This window comes from Melanerpes formicivorus, unplaced genomic scaffold (genome assembly GCF_026170545.1).
Source record: "Melanerpes formicivorus ecotype bairdi unplaced genomic scaffold, bMelFor1.0.p_v2 SCAF_8, whole genome shotgun sequence".
Taxonomy (NCBI): domain Eukaryota; kingdom Metazoa; phylum Chordata; class Aves; order Piciformes; family Picidae; genus Melanerpes; species Melanerpes formicivorus.
In genome coordinates this window covers 762,456-785,028 of record NW_027142360.1, presented here as the reverse complement: position 1 = coordinate 785,028, position 22,573 = coordinate 762,456, and the positions used below count along the sequence as shown (strand labels likewise).

Below are 22,573 nucleotides of genomic sequence, written 5' to 3'. Positions count from 1 at the left end.
TGCTAAGAGACATTCCTTGCTGTTCCCCCGGCGCCTTCGATGCTCATTGCTCACTTCTGCCTCTAGCTCACACAGCAAATGTTGTACAGCAAACATTTGTTGCTTTCAGATTCAGTGGCAATGGCTGCTTGCCAGCCCCTTCTCCCTCCAGACCAGCAGTCTGTGAGGTGGGAGATGGCTTAGCATGCTGTGAAGGGAGCATCCATCCAGTGGAAGGAGTGAATGTCTTTACCTATGGCCGCTGGTGTTTCCAGTTAACCTGCTGTGCTTCTCTGGTGATCCAGACTGTGTGGGGAGGTGAGGAAACACATGGAATAGGCTGGATCTGTCCTGGTAGCAAAGTGCTGCTGTCTCCCTGACTTTATTTTAGGAGGTGTCACATCAGCAAGGGCACTTGAGGGAAGATTGAAGACCAAGAGGCAACAGTGATGGACAGGCTAATGCCAGCCACAGTGTGCTCAGGAGAGAGTGAATTATGGTATTTTGGGTAACAAATGTTTCAGTCCTTTTGACAAAAGGAGATCAGAGGCTTTGCTGCTGGCTCCCTACTGAAACTACCATCTGCAAGCACCTGCTCTAAATGTGGTTTGTTTGGCCCAAGCACATCTGATCTGGTAACATGGCATCACATTCACAAAGCCCTTTCCTGGCCTGGGCCCCGTGGTGGGTGCAAAACAAGCCAGACAAAGGAGGGAGAGCTGAGCCTCCTACAGCACATCCAGGACTGTGCCTGGGCATTCCCTAGGAGATGGGAGAAGTGCAGGCTTGCATAAATGCAATAGGGTTTGCTGGAAGCAAAGGCAGCATAAGGTTTTCACTGCCTGGTTTGTATCCCAGGTGAGTCCAAAAGAAAGATTTCTGAGACAGATGTACTTTACCTCCCTTTAAAATGTATTAGCTGCTAAATAAGATGTAGTTGGGCTCAGCAGGCAGCGTGGAATGTAGGCAGCCTGGCCAAGGAGGGAGGTCAGGGGGTTCTGTTAGATTCCCAGCCTGGTTTCAGAAGGGATTGCAGCTCACAGCCTTTGTTTCAGCTCAGGGAGGATGGATAACTTTTTATCAGGATGCCTCCAGCCTGTGTTCAGCTCTCAACCCCTTTGGGTTAACCCAGCAACAACAAAGTCCTTTCATCATTTTCTCTCTTGCTAGCCTTGCCAGCCCTGCTGGCACTGCTGTCTTTGACAGCTGCAGTAACCTGATGGGGGTCGTACCATCTCCTCCTCTAGTGCCTGCTGAGCCTGAAACGTGCTCTTCCAACGCGGCCCATTGACACACGGCCAGGACCACGGGCTCAGCAGCAGCCTCAGCAAAGATGCAAGGCAGTGTAGGATCACAGCTCACAGGATGTTAGGGGTTGGAAGGGACTGCTGAAGATCTTCCAGTCCAACCCCCCTGCCAGAGCAGGACCACAGAATCCAGCACAGGTCACACAGGAACACATCCAGACAGGGATGGAAAGGCTCCAGAGAAGGAGACTCCACAACCTCTCTGGGCAGCCTGCTCCAGGGCTCTGGGACCCTTACAGTGAAGAAGCTCCTCCTCATGTTGAGGTGGAACAAACCAACCTATCTATCTATCTCCCTCCCACCGGGGTTCAGAGCTGCATGCAGCTTAACTGTGATGGTCACAGGTGTGGTCAACTTCTCTAAGGAGACATGATGGACCTTTAAAGCAGCTGAACTTGCTAACAAGGAACAAAAGGTGTGGGATTGCTGGGGTACTCACAGCCCATCAGAGATGCTCAAGGCTATGGCTGGGGTGAAGCAAGGACTTGTGTAAGGGCTGGCACAGGGGAAATCCAGGTCAGCAGCCTTCTTGCCTCTGCACCACTGAAAGGTGGGAAGTGTATTTTTGTCACTAATTCAGGCTTACCTGGCTCTGCCTTCACACATAGAGAGAGGAGCTGTTAAGTGGGAAGGTGTGATGGTGCCAGCAGTCCCCCAGCAGGATTATGTATTCATTCTCCTGGGCTCCTTGCCCTGCAGCTCTGCAGATGCTGCCACTCACAAGGCCTGTGTGTGCTGCCTCTGAGGGAGGCTCTCTCTGCTCCCAGTGGATATAAATGAGTGCAGGCCCCAGAATGAAAAGCAAAAGCAAATGAAGGCTCCAAGCAGCTCCTGTCAGAGGCAGTGACAGGATTTGCACTCCTAACAACTGGTTATTCACATGTGGCTCCTTTACTTGGCTGGTGACAAAATGTAACCCCCTGCTTTTCCCCTCCACCCCAAAACCCAGCCCCACAGCCAGCAGCGCATCTGGCCAGTGACCCTATGACGATCTGGGGGCACTGACTGCCCTGGTCCCCTTTGCAGGGCTGCACTGTTGCAAGCCCGGCCCTGTGCAAGGGCTGTGTGCAAGCAGGAGAGGCTCATGGACAGGCACCCAAGCTCCCTGACGTGCATGGTGTGACAGACATCTGCACCCTGCCTGGCTGCAGCCAGCCCTGCTTGGGGAGAAGATGGACACTGCTGTCGGACTGCGAGCACGGAGGGCAGGGGGTGTGCACGAAGCCTTTAGCGTGGCCTCTGCTCCACTGCTGCAGCCAGCCCTGCAGAAACTGCTGCAACAGTGCCTGCAACCATCCCCAAGCAGCCTCTCGCCGTCACCATGTTCTGGTGCCAGGTCCTTAGCCCGTGCTGCTGCCCTCCCTCCTGCCCATGCCCTTGGAGCCACTGCTCTCCCAGGGTGTGTAATTTTCCAGTGGCTCTGGGTCCCCCCGCCCCACACCCACGATGTGCAGGGTGTTGATTTGACTGGACATGAGCTCAAAGCTCATTAAGGGTTCATCAATACCAGCAAAGAGGAGCTGTGTGGGGTGAAGCAGGGAGAGGAGCCCCACAGCAGGAGGGTCTCATAGCTCCCCTCTGCATGCAGCAGCAGTTCCGTATGTGGCTCCCTGGGCTGGTGTGGATGTGACAGCTCTGCACAATCCAAGAACCTGTGGCTGCCTGGCACTGTGAGGTAGGTGTGCCCATGGGGACAGCACAGTCTGGACTGGGGCATGTGAGCACTGGGGGCACAGAGGGCAAGAGTACAGCAGTGCTGGGCACGAGCTGCCTGTGTGCATGAGCATTCCGGGGGAAGGACTGCTGCGGGTTCTGGGCTCTTCTCCATCCCTGCTGGAGTGGATGTGGGGCTGAGGGGCTCAGGGTGTGGATGAAGGATGATTTCTTCCTCCCATGAGGTTCTGGCCAGCTGAGCAAACGGGGCAGATCTGCCTATCTGGAATTCAAACAGGGCAATGTGCAGCAGGGATGCTGCCCAAGGCAGGAGCAGGCAGTGTCGATGCTTTACTCTCACCTGCACCACTGCTATGCTCAAATTCCTTCTGCCAGTTGCCATTGGCATTGCAGTGTTCCCTTGGTCAGGAAAGACACCAAGGAAGGCAGCATCTCTCCCATCTGCCCTGACCACATGGAGCTAACTGGATTGCCCATGCTGCTGACAGGCAGGTGCAGCAACAAATGCCCACCTCAGACTCCCCTCACCCAAGCAGAGCCTGGGCAGGGCAGGCTGTTTCTGCTGCAGCAGGGGTGGCTGGGGAGGGCCTGTGGGTGCTGCTTCCTGCCCTGCTGGGTGAGCAGCCTCCCACTCCCATCCAGGGAGCAGCTGGAAGTGTGTGTGGCCATGCAGGGAGAGGGCAATGGTCCTGCAGCAGCATTGGGGAATGGCACTGGGGTCTGAAAAGAGGACAAGTTCCTATAGTGTCTGTGAGCTGGGTGAAGATGAAGTGAGCTGAAATGACAGCTCAGTAAAGATGCTGGCACAGCACTTCTGTGAAACCCCAGGCAGGTTTCCTTGGGGAGGGTCTCCAGTGGGTAGGACTCAGTGGGATGGGATGGGTGGAGCTAAGCCTCCCTGACCATGCAGCTGCTGGGGTGTTTCAGGCTGGCTATGTCTGTACCTTTCCTTCCTATCTATCTCCAAGAGACTCTGATCTTGAAGGAGATGCCTCACTCATGAGGTGAAACCTTCCCCATCACTCTTCTGTTTCCACAATCATGGGGAACCAGCCAAACTCATCTGCCCCTCCCCTCCCAGCTTCTCCCTCCTCTCCACCTCCAGTGCTTCTTGGAAGCAGATGAATCTGCAGACTAGCTACCAAGGGCTCTCCACTTGACTAGTGGCCTTGCTGTGATTCTGCCAGCATCTGGTGGAGACCTACAGCACATCTAATTTCTGGTTTCCTCCCTCCAAAAGAAGCTCTGTGACAGTAGGTGATTTTGCTCAGGGGAGAACAAAAATGAGGTTAAAGACAAGCAGCTTGAAATGTCTTTCCTTCTGGAGAAACTTAATGGGCACAAGGAACAAATGATGAATGTCCATGCACTTGGAGTGGACCTTCCCATGACACTGGATGCTGCTGGCTGAGGGGCAGAGCCAGACAGAGAACCACAGAATTGTTTAGGGTTGGAAGGGACCTCAAGGCTCAGCCAGTTCCAACCCCCCTGCCATGGGCAGGGACACCTCACACTACAGCAGGCTGCTCACAGCCACATCCAGCCTCGCTGCAAACACCTCCAGGGATGAGGCTTCCACCACCTCCCTGGGCAGCCTGTGCCAGGCTCTTACCACCCTCATGGGGAACAACTTCTTCCTGACATCCAATCTGACATGCCATGCACCTGTACAGTAAAGGCTGTGCCTGGCCCCAGAGGCCAGGCTGTGTGGGCTCAGGTCTCCAGCCAAGGCAACAAGAGCCTTATTTGCTGATAGCACCAGCCCCAGGGAAGTGCATCTCCTTGTGCACTACTGCATCAAACTTAGCACAAGAAATAGGGGGAAACAGGGAGAGAAGAAAGATCTGAGTGCTAAAGGAGTAGTGGGAAGAATCACAAAATATGAAAGGTTGGAATTGACTTTGGAAGCTCATCCAGACCAGCCCCCTGCCAGAGCAGGATCGCCTACAGCAGGTCACACAGGGGTTTGAACATCTTCAGAGAAAGAGACTCCACAACCTCTCTGAGCAGCCAATTCCAACGTTTTGTCATCCCCACAGGGAAAAAGGTTTTCCTTATGTTCACATGGAACCTTCTGTGCTCCCACCTGCACCCACTGCCCCTCGTCCTATCCTCATCTCTGAGCAGAGCCTGGCTGCAGCCTGACTCCATCCTCCCAACACTGCCATGCACCACTTTGTAAACATGAACGAGGTCACCTCTCACTCTCCTCTGCTCCAAGCTACAGAGCCCCAGCTCCCTCAGCCTGTCCTCATCAGGGAGATGTTCCACTGCCTTCATCACCTTTGTGGCTCTGTGCTGGACTCACTCATGATGCCCAGCTAGCTGGGCACTGATCCTAGGTGGTGGGGGTGATGGCCCTACTGAGCAAGCAGCAAGATTTCTGACCTGTTTGGTGCAAAACCTTGGCTAAGGGGCTGCTAGCTAAGGATGCCCATGCATGACTCCTGCAGAAGGAGCTGGCTCTGCCATTCTCTATTTTCCACCCCAAAACATCACATGAATGGATGGAGACTGGCAGCAGCCGCAGGGCTCTGGGACACAGTGAGCTCTGCGCTCACATGGAGGAGGAGAACAAAGAATTTGGCATCTGAAAGTGGGACACATTCCCTCTCTGCTTTGCTTGTGCTGTGGCAGGATGTTATGCTCTGCATGAGGAGGCTCTGGTCTGCCCTGGTGCTGGGTGCACATGCCAGAGTGGTGCTGGGCACTTTCACAAGGGTCATGCTTTGAACCAGCTCTTGGTGACTTGGTGTAGCAGTTTGGTAACTGCTGTAACCCTGTCTAGCAGGGGCAGCAACAGCCTGTGCTTTGTCTCCTCCCATCTCTCTTGCTCTTGGATGAATGCAGTAGCAGAGGTTTTGTACAGGGTTTTACCTGCGTGTCTCCTTCCAAGAGCAGCATGTTCCAGCCACTGTGGAGTGGGGATGGACTTGTCTATGCCCTGTGGATGGGTTGTGTCCCCATCTGTGACCTGGCAAGACACAGCAGACCTTCAGGGGCCACTCCTTTGCTCCTCTGCCATACAAGGTGTGGAGAGGTTGGTCCTCTTCTGTGCTGGACACTTCATCATTCTCCTGCTTATTTCTGCTCTTTCCTTTCATTTCTCTTTTTCTTTATTCACTTGGTCTGCATTAAATTGTGACAACAACAAGGTGACTTCCTCAGGTGAAGGTCATCACCTTCCTTGCAAGGCCTATTTCACCCAGTGTGCTCTGCTCAAACAGTTCCTAAAAAGAGAGAGAGAGAGAGAGAGAGAGAAAATCCCCAAAGCATTTCAAGCTTAATGCAGTAAATAACCACTGCCATAGCTTGCACTACCTCTGGAGGGGCATCAAATTCAGCTCCATGTGTATGAAGCTGTATGTCCTGGGACCTGTCTTGTTCAACATCTTTATGGGTGCCATGGACAGTGGCATTGAGTGCACCCTCAGCAAGTTTGCTGATGACACCAATCTGTGTGGTGCAGCAGACAGGCTGGAGGGAAGGGAGGCCATCCAGAGGGACCTGGACAGGCTGGAGAGGTGGGCACAAGCCAACCTCATGAAGTTCAACAAGACCAAGGGCAGGGTCCTGCATCTGGGTCGAGGCAATCCCAGGCACAAATCCAGGCTGGGCAGGGACTGGCTGGAAAGCAGCCCTGAGGAGAGAGACTTGGGGGTGCTGGGGGAGGAGAAGCTCACCAGGAGCTCTCAGTGTGCACTTGCAGCCTGCAAAGCCAATCAGATCCTGGGCTGCATCAGGAGAAGTGTGGCCAGCAGGGCAAGGGAGGTGATTCTCCCCCTCTGCTCAGCTCTGGTGAGACCCCACCTGGAGTACTGTGTCCAGTTCTGGAGCCCCTATTGCAAGAGGGATCTGGAGGTGCTGGAAGGTGTCCAGAGAAGGGCCAGGAGGATGAGCAGAGGGCTGGAGCACCTCTCCTGTGAGGACAGACTGAAGGAGTTGGGGCTGTTCAGTCTGCAGAAGAGAAGGCTCCCAGGTGACCTCATTGTGGCCTTCCAGTATCTGAAGGGGGCTACAGGAAGGCTGGGGAGGGACTGCTCAGGATCTCAGGTAGTGATAGGACTAGGGGGAATGGAATGAAGCTGGAGGTGGGGAGATTCAGGCTAGATGTGAGGAGGAAGTTCTTCCCCATGAGAGTGGTGAGACCCTGGAATGGGTTGTCCAGGGAGGTGGTTGGGGCCCTGTCCCTGGAGGTGTTTAAGCCCAGGCTGGATGAGGCTCTGGCCAGGCTGATCTAGTGTGGGGTGTCCCTGCCCATGGCAGGGGGGTTGGAACTAGATGATCCTTGTGGTCCCTTCCAACCCTGAATGAAACTATGAAACTATGAAGCTGTCCCCTCCCCTACTCAGGCACTGCAGAGCTGTGCCTCTTCTCAGTACTTGTGACTCGCAGTGAGATGAGGACCTTTCCCCCTGTGAAGGCCACAGCCCCCCTGAGGAGGTTGCTGTAGCTTAGAGCTGAGAGGTGCAGTTCAGGTGAGCAGTGGTCAGTGGGAGCAGCAAGTCTCACTGCCTCGGCTGAGCTGCAACACTGCGGTGACGGCGCAGGGGCAGCGGCGATGCCTGCCTGCACCCCAGGAGGGTGCCTGCACACCATGCTGGGCTGTAAGCAAGGAGAACCAGAGGCATCAGCCAAGAGGGAAATTCCAGCTGAAATTGCCCTCTGTGCTCATTTTTAGGCACTTCTGCCCTAGCAGTGTTCTCACAGAAGTCACTGGAAGGGTTTTTTCCATCACCCTCCCTGGATGACCTTCAGCAGGGATCAAGACAGGCAGAGGAGGTCAATGAATGTTATCCCTGTGTTGTGTGTACAAAACCCAACCAAATGAAATGGAGAGACACTTCTGTCCTAGAGGAGCAAGAGTGAGCTGGGGCTTTTTTTGGCTCAGCAGAATTAGTGATACCTGCTTCCTCTTCATCATGTCCTTTGTCCCTCCACTTCTTAAGGCAGGTCACTTATGGCACTGTTTACTGTATCTCTAGTCTCCCACGCCACCCCAGCCTCAATGCTCCTGCCTGTGGTCTCTCCTGTATCCAGGATGTCCTCCTAGGAGCTGCCTGCCTCCTCCCTGGCCCCCAGCATGCTGGCTGACTGGTGCATGAAGCCCAGCAGGGCACTCTCAGGGTCACCCCACTGCCCTCCCCCAGGAACAACACTAAACTCAGTCTCTTTCCTGTCTCCATTCCACACCTCTTGAGCAATTTGATGTCTTTGAGGGCTGTGCTCCTTTTTCAAGTACAGATGAAACTTGCCAGCAAGCTGAAAAAGTACCTGGGGTGGGAGCAAACAGATGGGTCTTTGGACAAGAGAGCTGGGCTGAAAGTGTCCTTCTGCCTTCAGGCAGAGCAGAAGACAAGTGCAGTAAAACTGCAGAGACTTCCAGCAGCAGGAAAGCAGCATCCCAGCCTGGCTGCTTGCACTGTGTGAGGGAAGGAAAATGCTTCCCAATTTAATCAGCACATTTGAAATGGGCAGATACAGAATGATAGAAGGCACTGGCCTGGAAGGGACTTGTAGAGGTCATCTAATCCAACACTCTGCAATGAGTGGGGACATCATGAACTAGGTCAGGCTGCTCTGTCCAACCTGACCTTGAATATCTCCAGGGATGGGGCATCTACCACCTCTCTGGGCAACCTGGGCCACTGTTTCATCATCCTCATTTCTTCCTTGCGCCTGGTCTAAATCTACTCAGCTGCTCCTGCTGGGTCTGCATCAATTCTGGGAGGCAAGGAGGAGCACTGCTAGCTCTCTGCTCCTTGGGGAAGCTGCTCAACAGCCAGGATGAGCTTTAACAGGAGTGTTAGAACTTCTCAGAGGCTGCACCGTTTGTGTTGTTCAAAGAAGGCACAAACACCTCTCTGCTTCCCTTAGAAGAGACATGAGGTGGCCCTAGCTGCTGAGAGCTTCAGTGTTGGTGAAGCACAGGCTGCAGCCCTGAGCGGGATCTGCATCCAGAGCCACGGAGGGCACTGCCATGGCTCAACTGATTCCTCAGTGCAACAATCAAGATGTGGCCTGGCAAAGCCACCATGGACAGGATGCATCCAGCACCAGCACCGCAGCAGTTCTTTGCCTGTTTGCTTCTGGACTGTGAGGGACTGCTGCAGCTCTCCCAGGAACATGAGTGGGGGCTGCAAGATGTGTTCTGGCCTCATGTGGATGTGCTGCTTGTTTAATGGTTTACCAAGCATGGCCCATGCCTGCCTTGCCCTCTCTGCTTCTCTGGGTATGGCTGCAGTGTGGTGACAACCTCACCTGCTCCATCATTAGGAGCACTGTGGGTCACCAGGGGCTGCTGCTGGGGGAGGGAAGATGGGCAACAGCTGCAGGTCAGGCCAGGACATCAACCATCCAAATACCATGCAGGAGGGTGGAAAAGGGAGGTGGAGGCCACTCAGCAGCTCCATAACCCAGGAGAGTTAATTATTTCCTTCTCATGTCTGTTGTAAGTGCTGATTTCTCCTCTACCAAGCAATCATTTCTCTTCAGGGAAAAGGCGATGAAAGGTTGGGTGGCTGCAGTGGCTGCCCCCTGGGCAGGACATGGAGAGTGCTGTGACAGATGAGCTCTGTCTGCCTGATCCAGCTGGGGAGGAGAGCGATGCTCCAGCCCTGAGCGGGCTTCACATGAATCCAGTGCCTCACCAGCATCCTCAGGCCACCATGGGGGTGCTCCTCCCCAGACCCTTCAGCTTCCAGGGATGTGGGAAGCTCAAGCATATGCTGCTGCTGCAGCAGCAGAGAACAGAAAATCACCCAAGAGTCTGCTGTGCCCTGATCAGCTGCTGATGGCTCTGAGCACAACACAAGAGCACTGGGGCTGCTGGGCTGCCATTAAAAGGGTGTGGATGGACAGCAAACTCCAACAGCCAGCACTCTGTGATCCAACTAATTGTGACTCTACCTGCGTGGGTCAGCAGTGATTTGTGTGGCTGTTAAAACACTGACAAATGAGAGGTGAGAAGGTGTGAAGCCATTCCTGGCATGTGTTACCAGAGGTCATTTTGCTGGCTCATTTCAGGCAGTTTTATGGCCTGGAAAGTTTTGGTCTCTGTCACGTCTGAGGAGACTGTTAATGCTCCATGGTGGAGCAGTGGGAAGTGAAAAGGTCACCGTGGTTAGCAGCTGAGACAGCAGTGCTTCCAGGGTCGCTGTTTGATTCCAAGTGAGATTCTTCAGAGGAGGAAAAAAAGGAGGGGAAGGACTGTTTGGACTGTTCCTACCTTAGTGATACTGTGAAATCCAGGCTGGTTTGCACCCACCAGGGCCATGCAATCATTCATATTGACTTGAGGAGCAGAAGACCAGGCCTGCTGCATGGCTTGGTGAAACTTGGGTCACTCCTTCACTGCCAAGGATTTATGATCCTGCCTCTCAGTGACTGTTTGGAAACTCCTGGCTTTAGAATCTGGTGTGTTTAGAAGTAACTAAATGGGGAACCTGCTAGAATGTCATGGTGAAACTCTTTGTACTTGCAAAGCAGAGCCCACCTCCAGCTCACAGCTCTGCCCTTATTGATTATCATTTTAGAATAAAACCTTTATTAGAATAAACCAAACCAGGTTGGAAGAGACCTTCAAGATCATCGTGTCCAACCCATCAACCAATCCAACCCACCCAAACAGCTAACCCATGGCACCAAGCACCCCAGCAAGTCTCCTCCTGAACACCTTCAATGACGGTGACTCCACCACCTCCCCAGGCAGCCCATTCCAATGGGCAATCACTCTCTCTGTGTAGAACTTCTTCCTAATATCCAACCTGAACCTCCCCTGGCGCAGTCTGAGACTGTGTCCTCTTGTTCTGGTGCTGGCTGCCTGGGAGAAGAGACCAACCTCTGCCTGTCTACAACCTCCCTTCAGGTAGTTGTAGAGAGCAATAGGGTGACCCCTGAGTCTCCTCTTCTCCAGGCTAAGCAACCCCAGCTCCCTCAGCCTCTCCTCACAGGGCTGTGTTCCAAACCCCTCACCAACTTTGTTGCCCTTCTCTGGACTCGTTCCAGCAAGTCAACCTCCTTCCTAACCTGAGGGGCCCAGAACTGGACACAGGACTCAGGGTGTGGCCTAACCAGTGCAGTGTACAGGGGCAGAATGACCTCCCTGCTCCTGCTGGCCACACTGTTCCTGATGCAGGCCAGGATGCCATTGGCCTTCTTGGCTGCCTGGGCACACTGCAGGCTCATGTTCAGCCTACCATCAACCAGCACCCCCAGGTCCCTCTCTGCCTGGCTGCTCTCAGCCACTCTGACCCAAGCCTGTAGCACTGCATGGGGTTGTTGTGGCCATTGTGCAGCACCTGGCACTTGGATGTGTTCAATCTCCTGCCCTTGGACTCTGTCCATCTGTCCAGCCTGTCGAGGTCCCTCTGCAGAGCCTCTCTACCCTCCAGCAGATCAACTCCTGCCCCCAGCTTGGTGTCGTCAGCAAATTTACTGCTGATGGACTCAATGCCCTCATCCAGATCATCAATGAAGATGTTAAAGAGCACAGGGCCCAGCACTGATCCCTGGGGCACACCACTAGTGACTGGCTGCCAGCTGGATGTGGCACCATTCACCACCACTCTCTGGGCTCGGCCATCCAGTCCTTGAAGCATATTCCTGTGCCCAAAGCACTGAGGGCTCTTCAGAACTAATAATGCAACATGACAGAGAGCTGCTGAACTGACTCTGCTCTTTCCAGGCTGTCTGCACAGGGCAGAGCTGGAGGAGACCCATGTGCAGAGGTTGGTGCATTTTGTTCCACAGCACCACTTGTCCAGCATGTGAGCTGGTGTCTAAACACAGGAACCAAACACTGAGCCTGGAGCAACCTCTGCCTGTATTTTTCCTGGTCAGAGATGCGTGCTCAGGGAAGGACATGGTGTGGCTGGGCTGCAGCACGTGTGAGCCCTTCTGCCCTAATCATCCATTACAGTAGGTGGGAGGAATGCATCCTCTTGACTGTTTCTCTATGTCTTGATGGTGAAGAAACCTCTACAAAGCAGTTTGTTCTTGCTGAGCTGGAGGGGAAGTGCCTCACTTCTTAGGGAAGAAGAAACTGCCAGTAGGGTCTGCTGCTCCTCACCATCCCACCACACCCCGAGTCTGTGAAACAGGAGGTGTGATCACTCAGCTGCAGGATCACTCCACAACTGTGTCAGAAACAGAGGAAAGAGCTCAGGGAGAGCAGGGTATATGCATGCTTTTAGAGACAGCAACTTACCTACGGGGGTTTGTCTCAAAAAAAAAAAGACAAATAAATGCTCTGGCTGAGCCTAATTTGTGATGTCTGCAGGCATAGCTAATTATCCTGATGTAGCTCAGCTCTTCATTCTTCCCAGGGGGGTTGGCACTATTTTTTCAGTTTGGGTTTTAAAACTGACTTTATTTTACTTTCCTCCTACATGTTCTGTGCAATAGTTTTTTCTCCTTGCCTTTCTGAGGAGCCAGGAGCCGGTGTGGCAGCGCTGACAGAGAGGGGGTCTGTTAACCAGAGCCTTTGCTTTGGGGGTCCAACAACACTTTCCTCTGGCATGCCAGAACCACAGGGTTCTTTTGCTTCTATTTTCTGCTCCAGCCATCCTGTCACAGTTGACACACTTTTTCTCTAACCTAAGCAGCAAATCCTGTGGGGGAAGGAAATCCATCTGCTGTGATCATGGGGCGGCAAGCGTAGTAAGCAGGAGCCAATGCAGCCCTTGAGCTTGGACTTCAGAGACAATCTCTCTTCAAGACAAGGCTTAAATTCTGCCCTTTGTGAAATGGGCTGGGACCTGGATGAGAGCCAGCACCTTGCTAGGCAGAGGCCTTGGCTTTTGCACTGGATTAGAGCAGGTGCTGAGGGCAGAGGACGAAACCAGGAGAAGCAGGGACTGATACTGCACGGAAGAGGCCCTCATCCTCCAGTGACTTGCAGCTCAGGGATTGTTCTCTACTGCAGTGGCAGCTTCTGGTGGATATTCCTTCCATCATTGCCTTATTGAAGTTACATAAAATCCTTGCATGTAGCATGCTCTGCCATAGCTATGCTTGTGGAGTATCACAGTATCACTAAGGTTGGAAGAGACCTCAAAGATAATCAAGTCCAACCTGTCACCACAGACCTCAGGACTAGACCATGGCACCAAGTGCCACATCCAGTCCCCTCTTGAACACCTCCAGGGATGGGAACTCCACCACCTCCCTGGGCAGCACATTCCAATGGCTATCGACTCTCTCCATGAAGAATTTTCTCCTCACCTCCAGCCTAAACCTTCCCTGGCACAGCTTGAGACTGTGTCCTCTTGTTCTGGTGCTGGTTGCCTGGGAGAAGAGACCAACCCCTTCCTGGCTACAACCACCTTTCAGGTAGTTGTAGAGGGCAATGAGGTCTCCCCTGAGCCTCCTCTTCTCCAGGCTAAACAATCCCAGCTCCCTCAGCCTCTCCTCACAGGGCTGTGCTCAAGGCCTCTCCCCAGCCTTGTTGCCCTTCTCTGGACACCTTCAAGTCTCTCAATGTCCTTCCTAAACTGAGTGGCCCAGAGCTGGACACAGGACTCAAGGTGTGGCCTAACCAGTGCTGAGCACAGGGCACAATGACTTCCCTGCTCCTGCTGGCCACACTGTTCCTAATGCAGGCCAGGATGCCATTGGCCCTCTTGGCCACCTGGGCACACTGCTGGCTCATGTTTAGGTGGCTGTCAATCAGCACCCCCAGGTCCCTCTCTGTTTGGCAGTTCTCCAGCCACTCTGACCCCAGCCTGTAGCTCTGCATGGGGTTCACGGTTCATGGAGTATCACCTTTTGGTCTCTTTTGGTCTTCCAGTCTCCTACCTACTGCTCTAATCACCCTTGGCTCTTGCATCAGAGGTGGTGAGCACTCAGATTCTACAGAGCTGATGTTTCTGGGCCCCTGCCAGCCACCTCTGCCACAGGATGGGGGATCCCAGTCCTTTCAGCTTTTCCTCACATTGAAGATGTCCCACACTTTTGAGTATGCTTTTTGCTCTCCTGCATGCCTTTTTCTGTCTTTGCAAAAGCTTCTGGAAGGGGAAGGAAGAACTGGGCTTAGCTCTCAAGGTGTGTCATTTTCCCTTCCTTTCTGAGCTGTTTTACTGTGCTGGTTATATACTTCTTAAGACCTAAAGTCAATGAAACAATAATTAAATTTTTAGTCAGATTCATCCAATTAATCACAGAATCACAGAATGAGCCAGGTTGGAAGAGACCTTGGGCATCATCGAGTCCAACACCATCTGATCAAATAAACCATGGCATGAAATGCCTCATCCAGTCTCTTCCTAAACACCTCCAGTGATGGTGACTCCACCACCTCCCTGGGCAGCACATTCCAATGGCCAATCTCTCTTTCTGGGAAGAATTTCTTCCTAACACTAGCCCAAACCTCCCCTGGTGCAGCTTGAGACTGTGTATTCTCCTTCTGTCACTGGTTGCCTGGGAGAAGAGACCAATCCCCACCTGGCTACAACCTCCCTTCAGGTAGTTGTAGAGAGCAATAAGGTCTCCCCTGAGCCTCCTCTTTGGAGGACTTTGGAGTCCTGGCTTTGTGGGATGCAGTGGTTCACAAGCTACCTACAGTCACTATCAAGCACCTTCTGGGTAGACCTGGCAGTTGCAGTGCCACATGCAACACAGTGTACAGGGAGGTGCTGAGCTGAGCAGTGATGTCTTTGCCAGGCATTGCAAGTGCATAGCTGCCACCATGGCTGCATCCCTGCCATGAGAGGGGATTAAGGCACAGGATTGTGGGGTGAGATGTGGTCATTGTAAAGCTACACTGCAACAGCCATGCATGGCTGGTTGGGTCACACTCTCTCTCAGGTGGGTTTGCGGCTGATGCACTCAGCTTTGGGCTCCAGATCTGGGGGATGTAGCACCTCCATCATGCTCTTCACTGTCATTCAAACATAGATTCATAGATTCATAGAATGGCTTGGGTTGGAAGGAACCCAAAAGTTCCAACACCTCTACCATGGGCTGGGAAACCTCCCACCAGCCTAGGTTGCTGAAGGCCTCATTCAACCTGGCCTTGAATACCTCCAGGGAAGGGGTATCCACACTTCCAGTGTCTCCCCACCCTCACTGTAAAGAATGTCTTCATCATATCCAGTCCAAATCTGCCCTCCTCAAGCTTCAGTCCATTCCTGTCACTACATGTCCTTGCAAGAGGTCCCTTCCTGGCTTTCCTCTAGGCCCACAAAAAAAAATTATCCTCCTCCTTCTCTCTAGGGAAAGGAGGGAGGCATGGGCAGCCTGCCCGGAGATGCTCCAGTCTGTCATACCCTGCAAGGCCCTCGGTTCATCTGCTACACTAACCCAGAATGCTTTCTTTGCTTTCTCATCAGGAGCTTCCCATTTCACCTGCACTTGGCCAGGGCCGTGGCTGCCCTCGCTGCACCCCCAGCTCCTGAGCAAGAGTGGCCATACACCTGAGTCACCATGGGGAAGATGGACAACACTTCTGTGGAGCTGAGCTCTCCCTCTGAGGTGAAGCAGGCAGCCCTGGAGGACTCAGAGCCAATTACCCCCGAGGCCATGAGCACCAAGAAGAAAAAGAAGGAAATCCCAGACAGAGGCTCCTGGAAGGGGAGGTTTGACTTCCTGCTGTCCTGCGTGGGCTATGCCATCGGGCTGGGCAACGTCTGGCGCTTCCCATACCTCTGCGGCAAGAACGGAGGAGGTGAGGCAAATGTGCAGAGCCTCCACTTGGCCCCCGGGGGGCTTTGGTTTGGTGGAGTCAGGGGAAGGGGCTGGCTCCCTGGCTGAGGATGCTGGGAGCTGTTGGGTGGGTAGTCCCCACAGCCTGTGGGCTGCAGTAGCAAGTGCAGGTTGGGAAGAGGCAGCACAAAGAAATACATGGAGAACTTTGCATTTTGCCAAGCTTCTGAAGTCCACATTTGCAGGGCTCCAACAAAGTGGCTGGGATCCTCACTTTTTGACAAGCAGGGGCATTCACAGAGACACCCAACTGGATGCTGGCACATTCCTAGGGAAATCATCCAATTTTGTCTGCTAATTAGGAGTTTCTCCTCTCTCTAGTGTATTCTCAGGGGGTAGCAGTATTGTGTGGGAGTCTGGGTCATGTCTGAGGAGTTTTGGTTAGAGGATTTGCAGGGACTGCAGTGGAGTCATGCAGACATGCATACAAACACATACATGTACACAGGCACACGGGTGTCATTGTCTGTGGAAGGAAATGAGCTGTGAGAGGGGTCACAGTTATTGTCTCCATCCTGACGCTTGCAAAACAGGTTGCAAAAGGAGTTTGCAGCCGGTGGCAGTGCCTGCAGTGTAGCTGGCAGCCGGTGGCAGTGCCTGTAGTGTAGCTGGTGGCAGTGCCTGCAGTGTAGCCGGTGGCAGTGCATGCAGTGTAGCTGGTGGCAGTGCCTGCAGTGTAGCTGGTGGCAGTGCCTGCAGTGTAGCCGGTGGCAGTGCCTGCAGTGTAGCCGGTGGCAGTGCATGCAGTGTAGCTGGTGGCAGTGCCTGCAGTGTAGTCGCTGGCAGCTGGTGGCAGTGCCTGCAGTGTAGATGGTGGCAGTGCCTGCAGGGTAGCTGGTGGCAGTGCCTGCAGTGTAGCCGGTGGCAGTCCCTGTAGTATAGCCGGTGGCAGTGCCTGCAGTGTAGCCGGTGGCAGTGCCTGCAGTGTAGCTGGTGGCAGTGCATGCAGTGTAGCTGGTGGCAGTGCCTGCAGTGTAGTCGCTGGCAGCTGGTGGCAGTGCCTGCAGTGTAGCTGGTGGCAGTGCCTGCAGTGTAGCTGTCGGCAGCGCCTGCAGGGTAGCTGGCAGCCGGTGGCAGTGCCTGCAGTGTAGCTGGTGGCAGTGCCTGCAGTGTAGCTGGCAGCTGGCCACAATGCCTGCAGTGTAGCTGGCGGCAGCGCTCTCCTCTGCGGACAGCTCGCACCAGCTTTTAACGTTGTTTCCATGGTTGCACCGTGCCCGGGGTGGAGGCCAGGCAGAGCCTCTCTTGCCTCTCAGCAGGGCAGAACACATGCACCTCACAGCCAGGACTGCGGACGTGGTGGGCAGTTTAAACGGGAAAGCAGTGAAGTGTTTTACAGAGAGCTACAAGAGTGGTGACAAAAGAGATCCCAAAGGATACAGCACACCCAAAGCCTCCCAGCACTCCCCTCTCCCCACCTGAGGTATACCCAAAACCCCCAGGGCTCTCTCTTCCCTCCCTCCACTGTTAGGCTGATCTCAGCTGGCCAGACCTGGGATTGCCTTTCCCCCTTCTCCTCCTGGCACTAGGCCTAGCCAGGCCCAAGAGGCCTTGAGATAACTCCCCTTCCATTACCAGATAGGGAGCATCTCCCAGGGGAGAAGGGAGAGAAGAAATTTCATTACTGCCTGCTAGTCTTTCCCTCTTGTTGTTTACTTCTTTAGCTCTTCACTTCTTCAGCTCTTCATGCCCAGCATCCCTGTCCTCCATGCCCTGCTCATTCGCACTGCCCTGAGGCTCTCTTCTCATGCTTGTTCTCCACGTGGTTGTTTCTTTTATTTCCCTTTTGCCTTGAATTCCCTTCTCCAAACCCACTTTGTCCCTTATGACTCCTCCTCACACCAACAGCCCACATCTGGTGTAGTGATGTAGGATGCTCTTCTCCTCCTACCCTGGTAGAGAGGAGAGTGATAGAGCTCCCCGCAGCAGGCTGCCCCCGGAGCTCCACAGCATTTAGGGGAGCCTTGGCCCTTTCTCTGAAGCAGGTGGAATGAGTCCCAGTGGGAGACTGGACAGCTCTCCATTTTGCCACGAAGATACCTATGTTGTTTTGAGCAGGGGTATGAGCGTGCAGCTGAGCCAGGTGGAGCTCACAGGAACCAACCAGGCCTACTGAGGGCCGCCAGTGGCACCACTGCTGGAGCTGGGGGGCAGGGCTGCCACTATTCTTTAGCCACATTCTGGCACCTGACAGCTCTAGCTCTCCTCATACAACACCAGCCCTGTGGCTAAGTCCCAGCACTGGCTTTTAGCCCAGGCTCTACCCTGTGATTGCTGCACTGTTTCAGGCACACTGGATTTGTGCTGCCCGTGGCTCTGCCTCCTCACACATGAAGGTGGGCATGATGAGAAGTGTTATGAAGCTAAAATCGATCCTGTTCATAGTCAGCCAAGACAGAATCATAGAATCACAGAATGCTTTGAGTTGGAAGGGACCTTTAAAGGTCACCTAGTCCAACCCCACTGCAGTGAACACAACATCTTTAACTAGATCAGGTTGCTCAGAGCCCCATCCAACCTGAGCCTGAACATATCCAGGGATGGGGCATCCACCACCTCTCTGGGCAACCTGGGCCAGTGCTTCACCACCCTCACTGTAAAAAATGTCATCTTTCTATCTGGTCTAAATCTACCCTTCTCTAGTTTAAAACCACTATGCCTTGTCCTGTTGCAGCAGGCCCTCCGGAAAAGACTGTCTCCACCTTTCTTATAGGCTCCCTTTAAGTACTGAAAGACCAGAATTAGGTCTCCCCAGAGCCTCCTCTTCTCCAGGCTGAACCACCACATCTAAGGAGTTGGATCTGTTTAGCCTGGAGAAGAGAAGGCTCCAGGGAGGACATTATATCAGCCTTCTAGTACCTGAAGGGGGCCTACAGGAAAGCTGGAGGGGGATTATTTTATGTGGTGATAGAACAAGGAGCAATGGTTTTAAACCAGAGCAGGGTAGATTTAGATTAGGCATTAGGAAAAAGTCTTTTACTGTGAGGATGGTGAGACACTGGAATGGGTTGCCCAGAGATGTTGTAGACACCTCACCTCTGAATTTAAGACCAGGCTTGATGAGGCTTTGAGAAATCTGGCCTAGTGGGAGGTGTCCCTGCACATGGCAGGGGGTTGGAACTAGGTGACCTTTAAGGTTCCTTCCAAGCCATTCCAAGTAACTCCCAGTGGGGTCTCACCAGAGTGTAGCAGTGGGGGATAACCACCTCCCTTGACCAATTGCCTATACTTCTTTTGATGCAGCCCAGGATACAGTTGGCCTTGTGGGACACGATCACACATTGCCTAGTCATGCCCTGTTTTTCATCCGCCAGTGCCCTCAGGTTCTTCTCCCCAGGGCTGCTCTCAAATCCAAGGCTGGAGGGTGCTGTGGGGGTGCGCAGTGCTGTTCTCAGCACACAGCGATCTCCGCGCCGGCAGCCGCAGGCACAGGGAGCGAGCAGCCAGCCGTGAGCAAAAACGTCAGGCAGGTGAAAGGTGCGAGCTGGAGCCTGCCCCCTCCCAAGGGCCCTGCCTCGCCCACCGCTTTGTGCGGCTCCCGGCAGCCCGCACCGCGCTCTGCTCTCCCCGTCCCCTGCCTGGCTGCCCGCAAGCTCGGCCGGCGGCGCGGCCGGCGATGAGGAGCAGCAGGAGTGGGGCCGTAGCCGCTGCGGGCGGGCAGCGGAGCTGATACTCGGCGGCGTCACCGCCAGGCGCTGAGCAGCGGCGGGCACGGGGCTCCGGGCCGCTGGTTCGCCAGCGGGTGCGCGGCGCCCGGGGAGCGCAGCAGACCGGGGGTGGGACTCTAATTTTAGCGTCCCGCGTGTGCGCTGCGCGGAGCGCCGCCGTGTGCGCCGCTTCCATTACGCACAGGCGGATTGAGCTGAGTGGAAATATCGGCGTCTCGCTTGCCGCTGTCGCACCGCATCAGCTCACGGCCGAGCTGCTCGGCGCCGAGAGCCGTGAGCTGCCGGGAGCCGCTCGGCGCCGTGATCGGGCAGCTCGTTCGGGTACGGCAGCCTAGGGCAAGGCCCATCTGCTGTAGGGAGCAGGCTTGGCTCTGCGTGCCAGGGAATGTGCCCAGCTATGACTAAGACCTCAGCCTCTACAACAGTTTCTAATCTCGTGCAGTCCTCCTGATGCCCACAGGATTTTACCTGACTCTAAATGCGACTCAGTAGGTGCTAAAATTGTCTCTGAGAGCCTGATCTTGAGCAACTTGAGAGCTTAGGAGCGCTTCTTTAAGCATCATGCATTCACAGTATCACTAAGGTTGGAAGAGACCTCAAAGATCATCAAGTCCAATTCCCATTTACACATCGGAGCTCAGGAGCACTTCTTTAAGCATCATGCATTCCCATTTACACATCGGAGCTCAGGAGCGCTTCTTTAAGCATCATGCACTCCCATTTATACATCAGAGCTCAGGAGCACTTCTTTAAGCATCATGCACTCCCATTTATACATCAGAGCTCAGGAGCACTTCTTTAAGCATCATGCACTCCCATTTATACATCAGAGCTCAGGAGCGCTTCTTTAAGCATCATGCATTCCCAAGCAGCACGTAGCAGCTTGTAAGGCTCAGCTTCTGATCCGTGGGCAGTGTTTGCCATTGTAGGGATTAGTGATGATTCCATGCTGTACAGTGCTAGGAGCCAGAGATGGCAGGCAGATTTGGGAGAGTGTCAGGTGCTGTGTGATCCTCCTCTGTTTCCAAGGGCAGGTACCCTGAGCAGGCAGGGCAGGACCAATGCCATCCCCCATTTGACCCATGGACGTTGGAGACAGGTTTGGGCTCTCCCAAGGTCACACACGATCATTTGTAGCAGGCCAAGAAACTGAACCAAACCTTCATCAGCCCGTCAGTGGCTGGGGATCAAAGGCCATTTCTTTGACCACACCTTTCTTTAGGCCACACCCTGAGTCCTGTGTCCAATTCTGGGGCCCTCAGTTTAACAAGGACATCAAGACACTTGAACGTGTCCAGAGAAGGGCAACAAAGCTGGGGAGAGGCCTTGAGCACAGCCCTGTGAGGAGAGGCTGAGGGAGCTGGGGTTGTTTAGCCTGGAGAAGAGGAGGCTCAGGGGAGACCTCATTGCTCTCTACAACTACCTGAAGGGAGGTTGTAGCCAGGAAGGGGTTGGTCTCTTCTCTCTAGCAACCAGCACCAGAACAAGAGGACACAGTCTCAAGCTGCACCAGGGGAAGTTTAGGCTGGAGGTGAGGAGAAAGTTCTTCCCAGAAAGAGAGATTGGCCATTGGAATGTGCTGCCCAGGGAGGTGGTGGAGTCCCCATCCCTGGAGGTGTTCAAGAGGGGATTGGATGTGGCACTTGGTGCCATGGTCTAGTCCTGAGGTCTGTGGTGCCAGGTTGGACTCGATGATCTTTGAGGTCTCTTCCAACCTTGGTGATACTGTGAGACTGCAACCAGGCAGGCAAACTTTAGGTACAGCTCTCAGAACCGTTTTCCCCTCTGGCTGTACAGCAGCCAAGGATGCTGTGCCTGCTCAGGGACCTGGCCACAGAGGAACAGTCTTGCTGTCTGCAGCTCTCAGTTCAAGGCTGTGGTATGCTCTGTGGAGGATTTTCTCCGAGCCAGGGTAAGTGACCCAAGTCCAAAAGTCTGTCTGTTTTTTTCCTCAATAGTCGATTAAAATCTTTCACCTACAAACTGTCCTGGCCTGCTCTAGATGAAAAATGCTGAGTCATCAGGACTGTGGCCAAATTTCTTCATCTGTTTTGACACGGGTAAGCAAGGTACTGCGACTGATGATAAGCTCAGTCTCCAGCCTCCACGGAGAGGCACGGCTGTGGTGAGGCAGCATGCATGCCTTCAGAGCAGAGCCTGCCTTCCTGCAGAGCTCCTGGGAGGCTGCACCTCGCAGGCTGCAGTGTCTAGCAAGAGCACAGGGGACATTGCGGAGCAGGCGTTGCTCCTCCCACAGCGATGCTCAAAGCCGTTTGCTCCTCGATGCCAAGCTGCTGCTGGAGCCGAGAGCCTGTGCTTGCACGCCAGCTTCTGATTCAGGCTGACGGTCATCGAGTTCCTGGCCTGGAGCATGTTTTCTCCCTGCCACCTGCTGCCAGCTCCTCTTGCACGCAGCCTCCCATAAAACTCCACACCGGGTGCTGACGCCTGCCTCTCCCAGCTGGGCTCAGCTCCCTGCTTGGCAGGCAGGCGTCCCCAGCTGGGGGTGTCCTGAGCCAGCATTCCTGCCTGTGCCTTGCTGCTTCCCTGCCCTCAGAGAGCAGCTGCTGGAGCCTGACTCTGCCGGGTGCAAGCTGGGTTGCTTTTCCAATGATATCTGGAGAGTAAGACTTACACTGACAGCTGAGTGCAGAAACCAGTGCTGTTGGGACACACAGCCAGCTGCTTCTGAGCAAATCGAGTACATCCTCTCTCTTCCCAGCCAGCATCTTCTGCCAGAGTTTGCCCTGCTCTGGAATGATGGCATGCTCCAGCACGTGCTCCAGCACGTGCCCCAGGGTGGTGAAACACTGGCACAGGTTGCCCAGAGAGGTGGCAGATGCCCCATTCCTGGAAATATTAAAGGTCAGGTCAGATGGGGCTCTAAACAACCTGATCTTGTTAAAGATGTCATTGCTCACTGTGACCTCTGAAGGTCTCTTCCAACCCAATGCATTCTGCTGTTCTTTGATTCTCTGTGTGAAGAGCCTGGAAAATGAGCACTGTCCCAAGTCAGAATGACCTGAGCATGCACACCCTTTAAATCACACAAAAAAGCTTTCCTATGCCATTTGCTCTTGTGATAACAGGGTGCAAGTAGTGCCTCTACTGAATGGCTGTGCTACCTCCTTCCCAGTGAGATTGTTTCCACAGGGTCCATACAGAAGCAAAGTAAGCATTAGCCAGTGCCAGACAGTCCTGTGAGCTTTTCCCTCAAGGTGAAGAAAGGGGAGAGGCATGTGA

The 22,573-nt window shown here is 54.0% G+C and overlaps 1 protein-coding gene across 1 annotated transcript in view; it reads left to right on the top strand.

Moving 5' to 3' along the window:
• Positions 1-2,787: 2,787 nt before the first annotated feature.
• Positions 2,788-22,573, top strand: part of LOC137442789 (sodium- and chloride-dependent GABA transporter 1-like) — a 46,381-nt gene continuing 26,595 nt past the window's right edge. The window contains exons 1-2 of the mRNA XM_068141777.1: positions 2,788-2,961; positions 15,290-15,624. Of these exons, the coding sequence (XP_067997878.1) occupies positions 15,384-15,624 (241 nt within the window). The 5' untranslated portion in view covers positions 2,788-2,961; positions 15,290-15,383. The remainder of the gene's footprint in view (positions 2,962-15,289; positions 15,625-22,573) is intronic.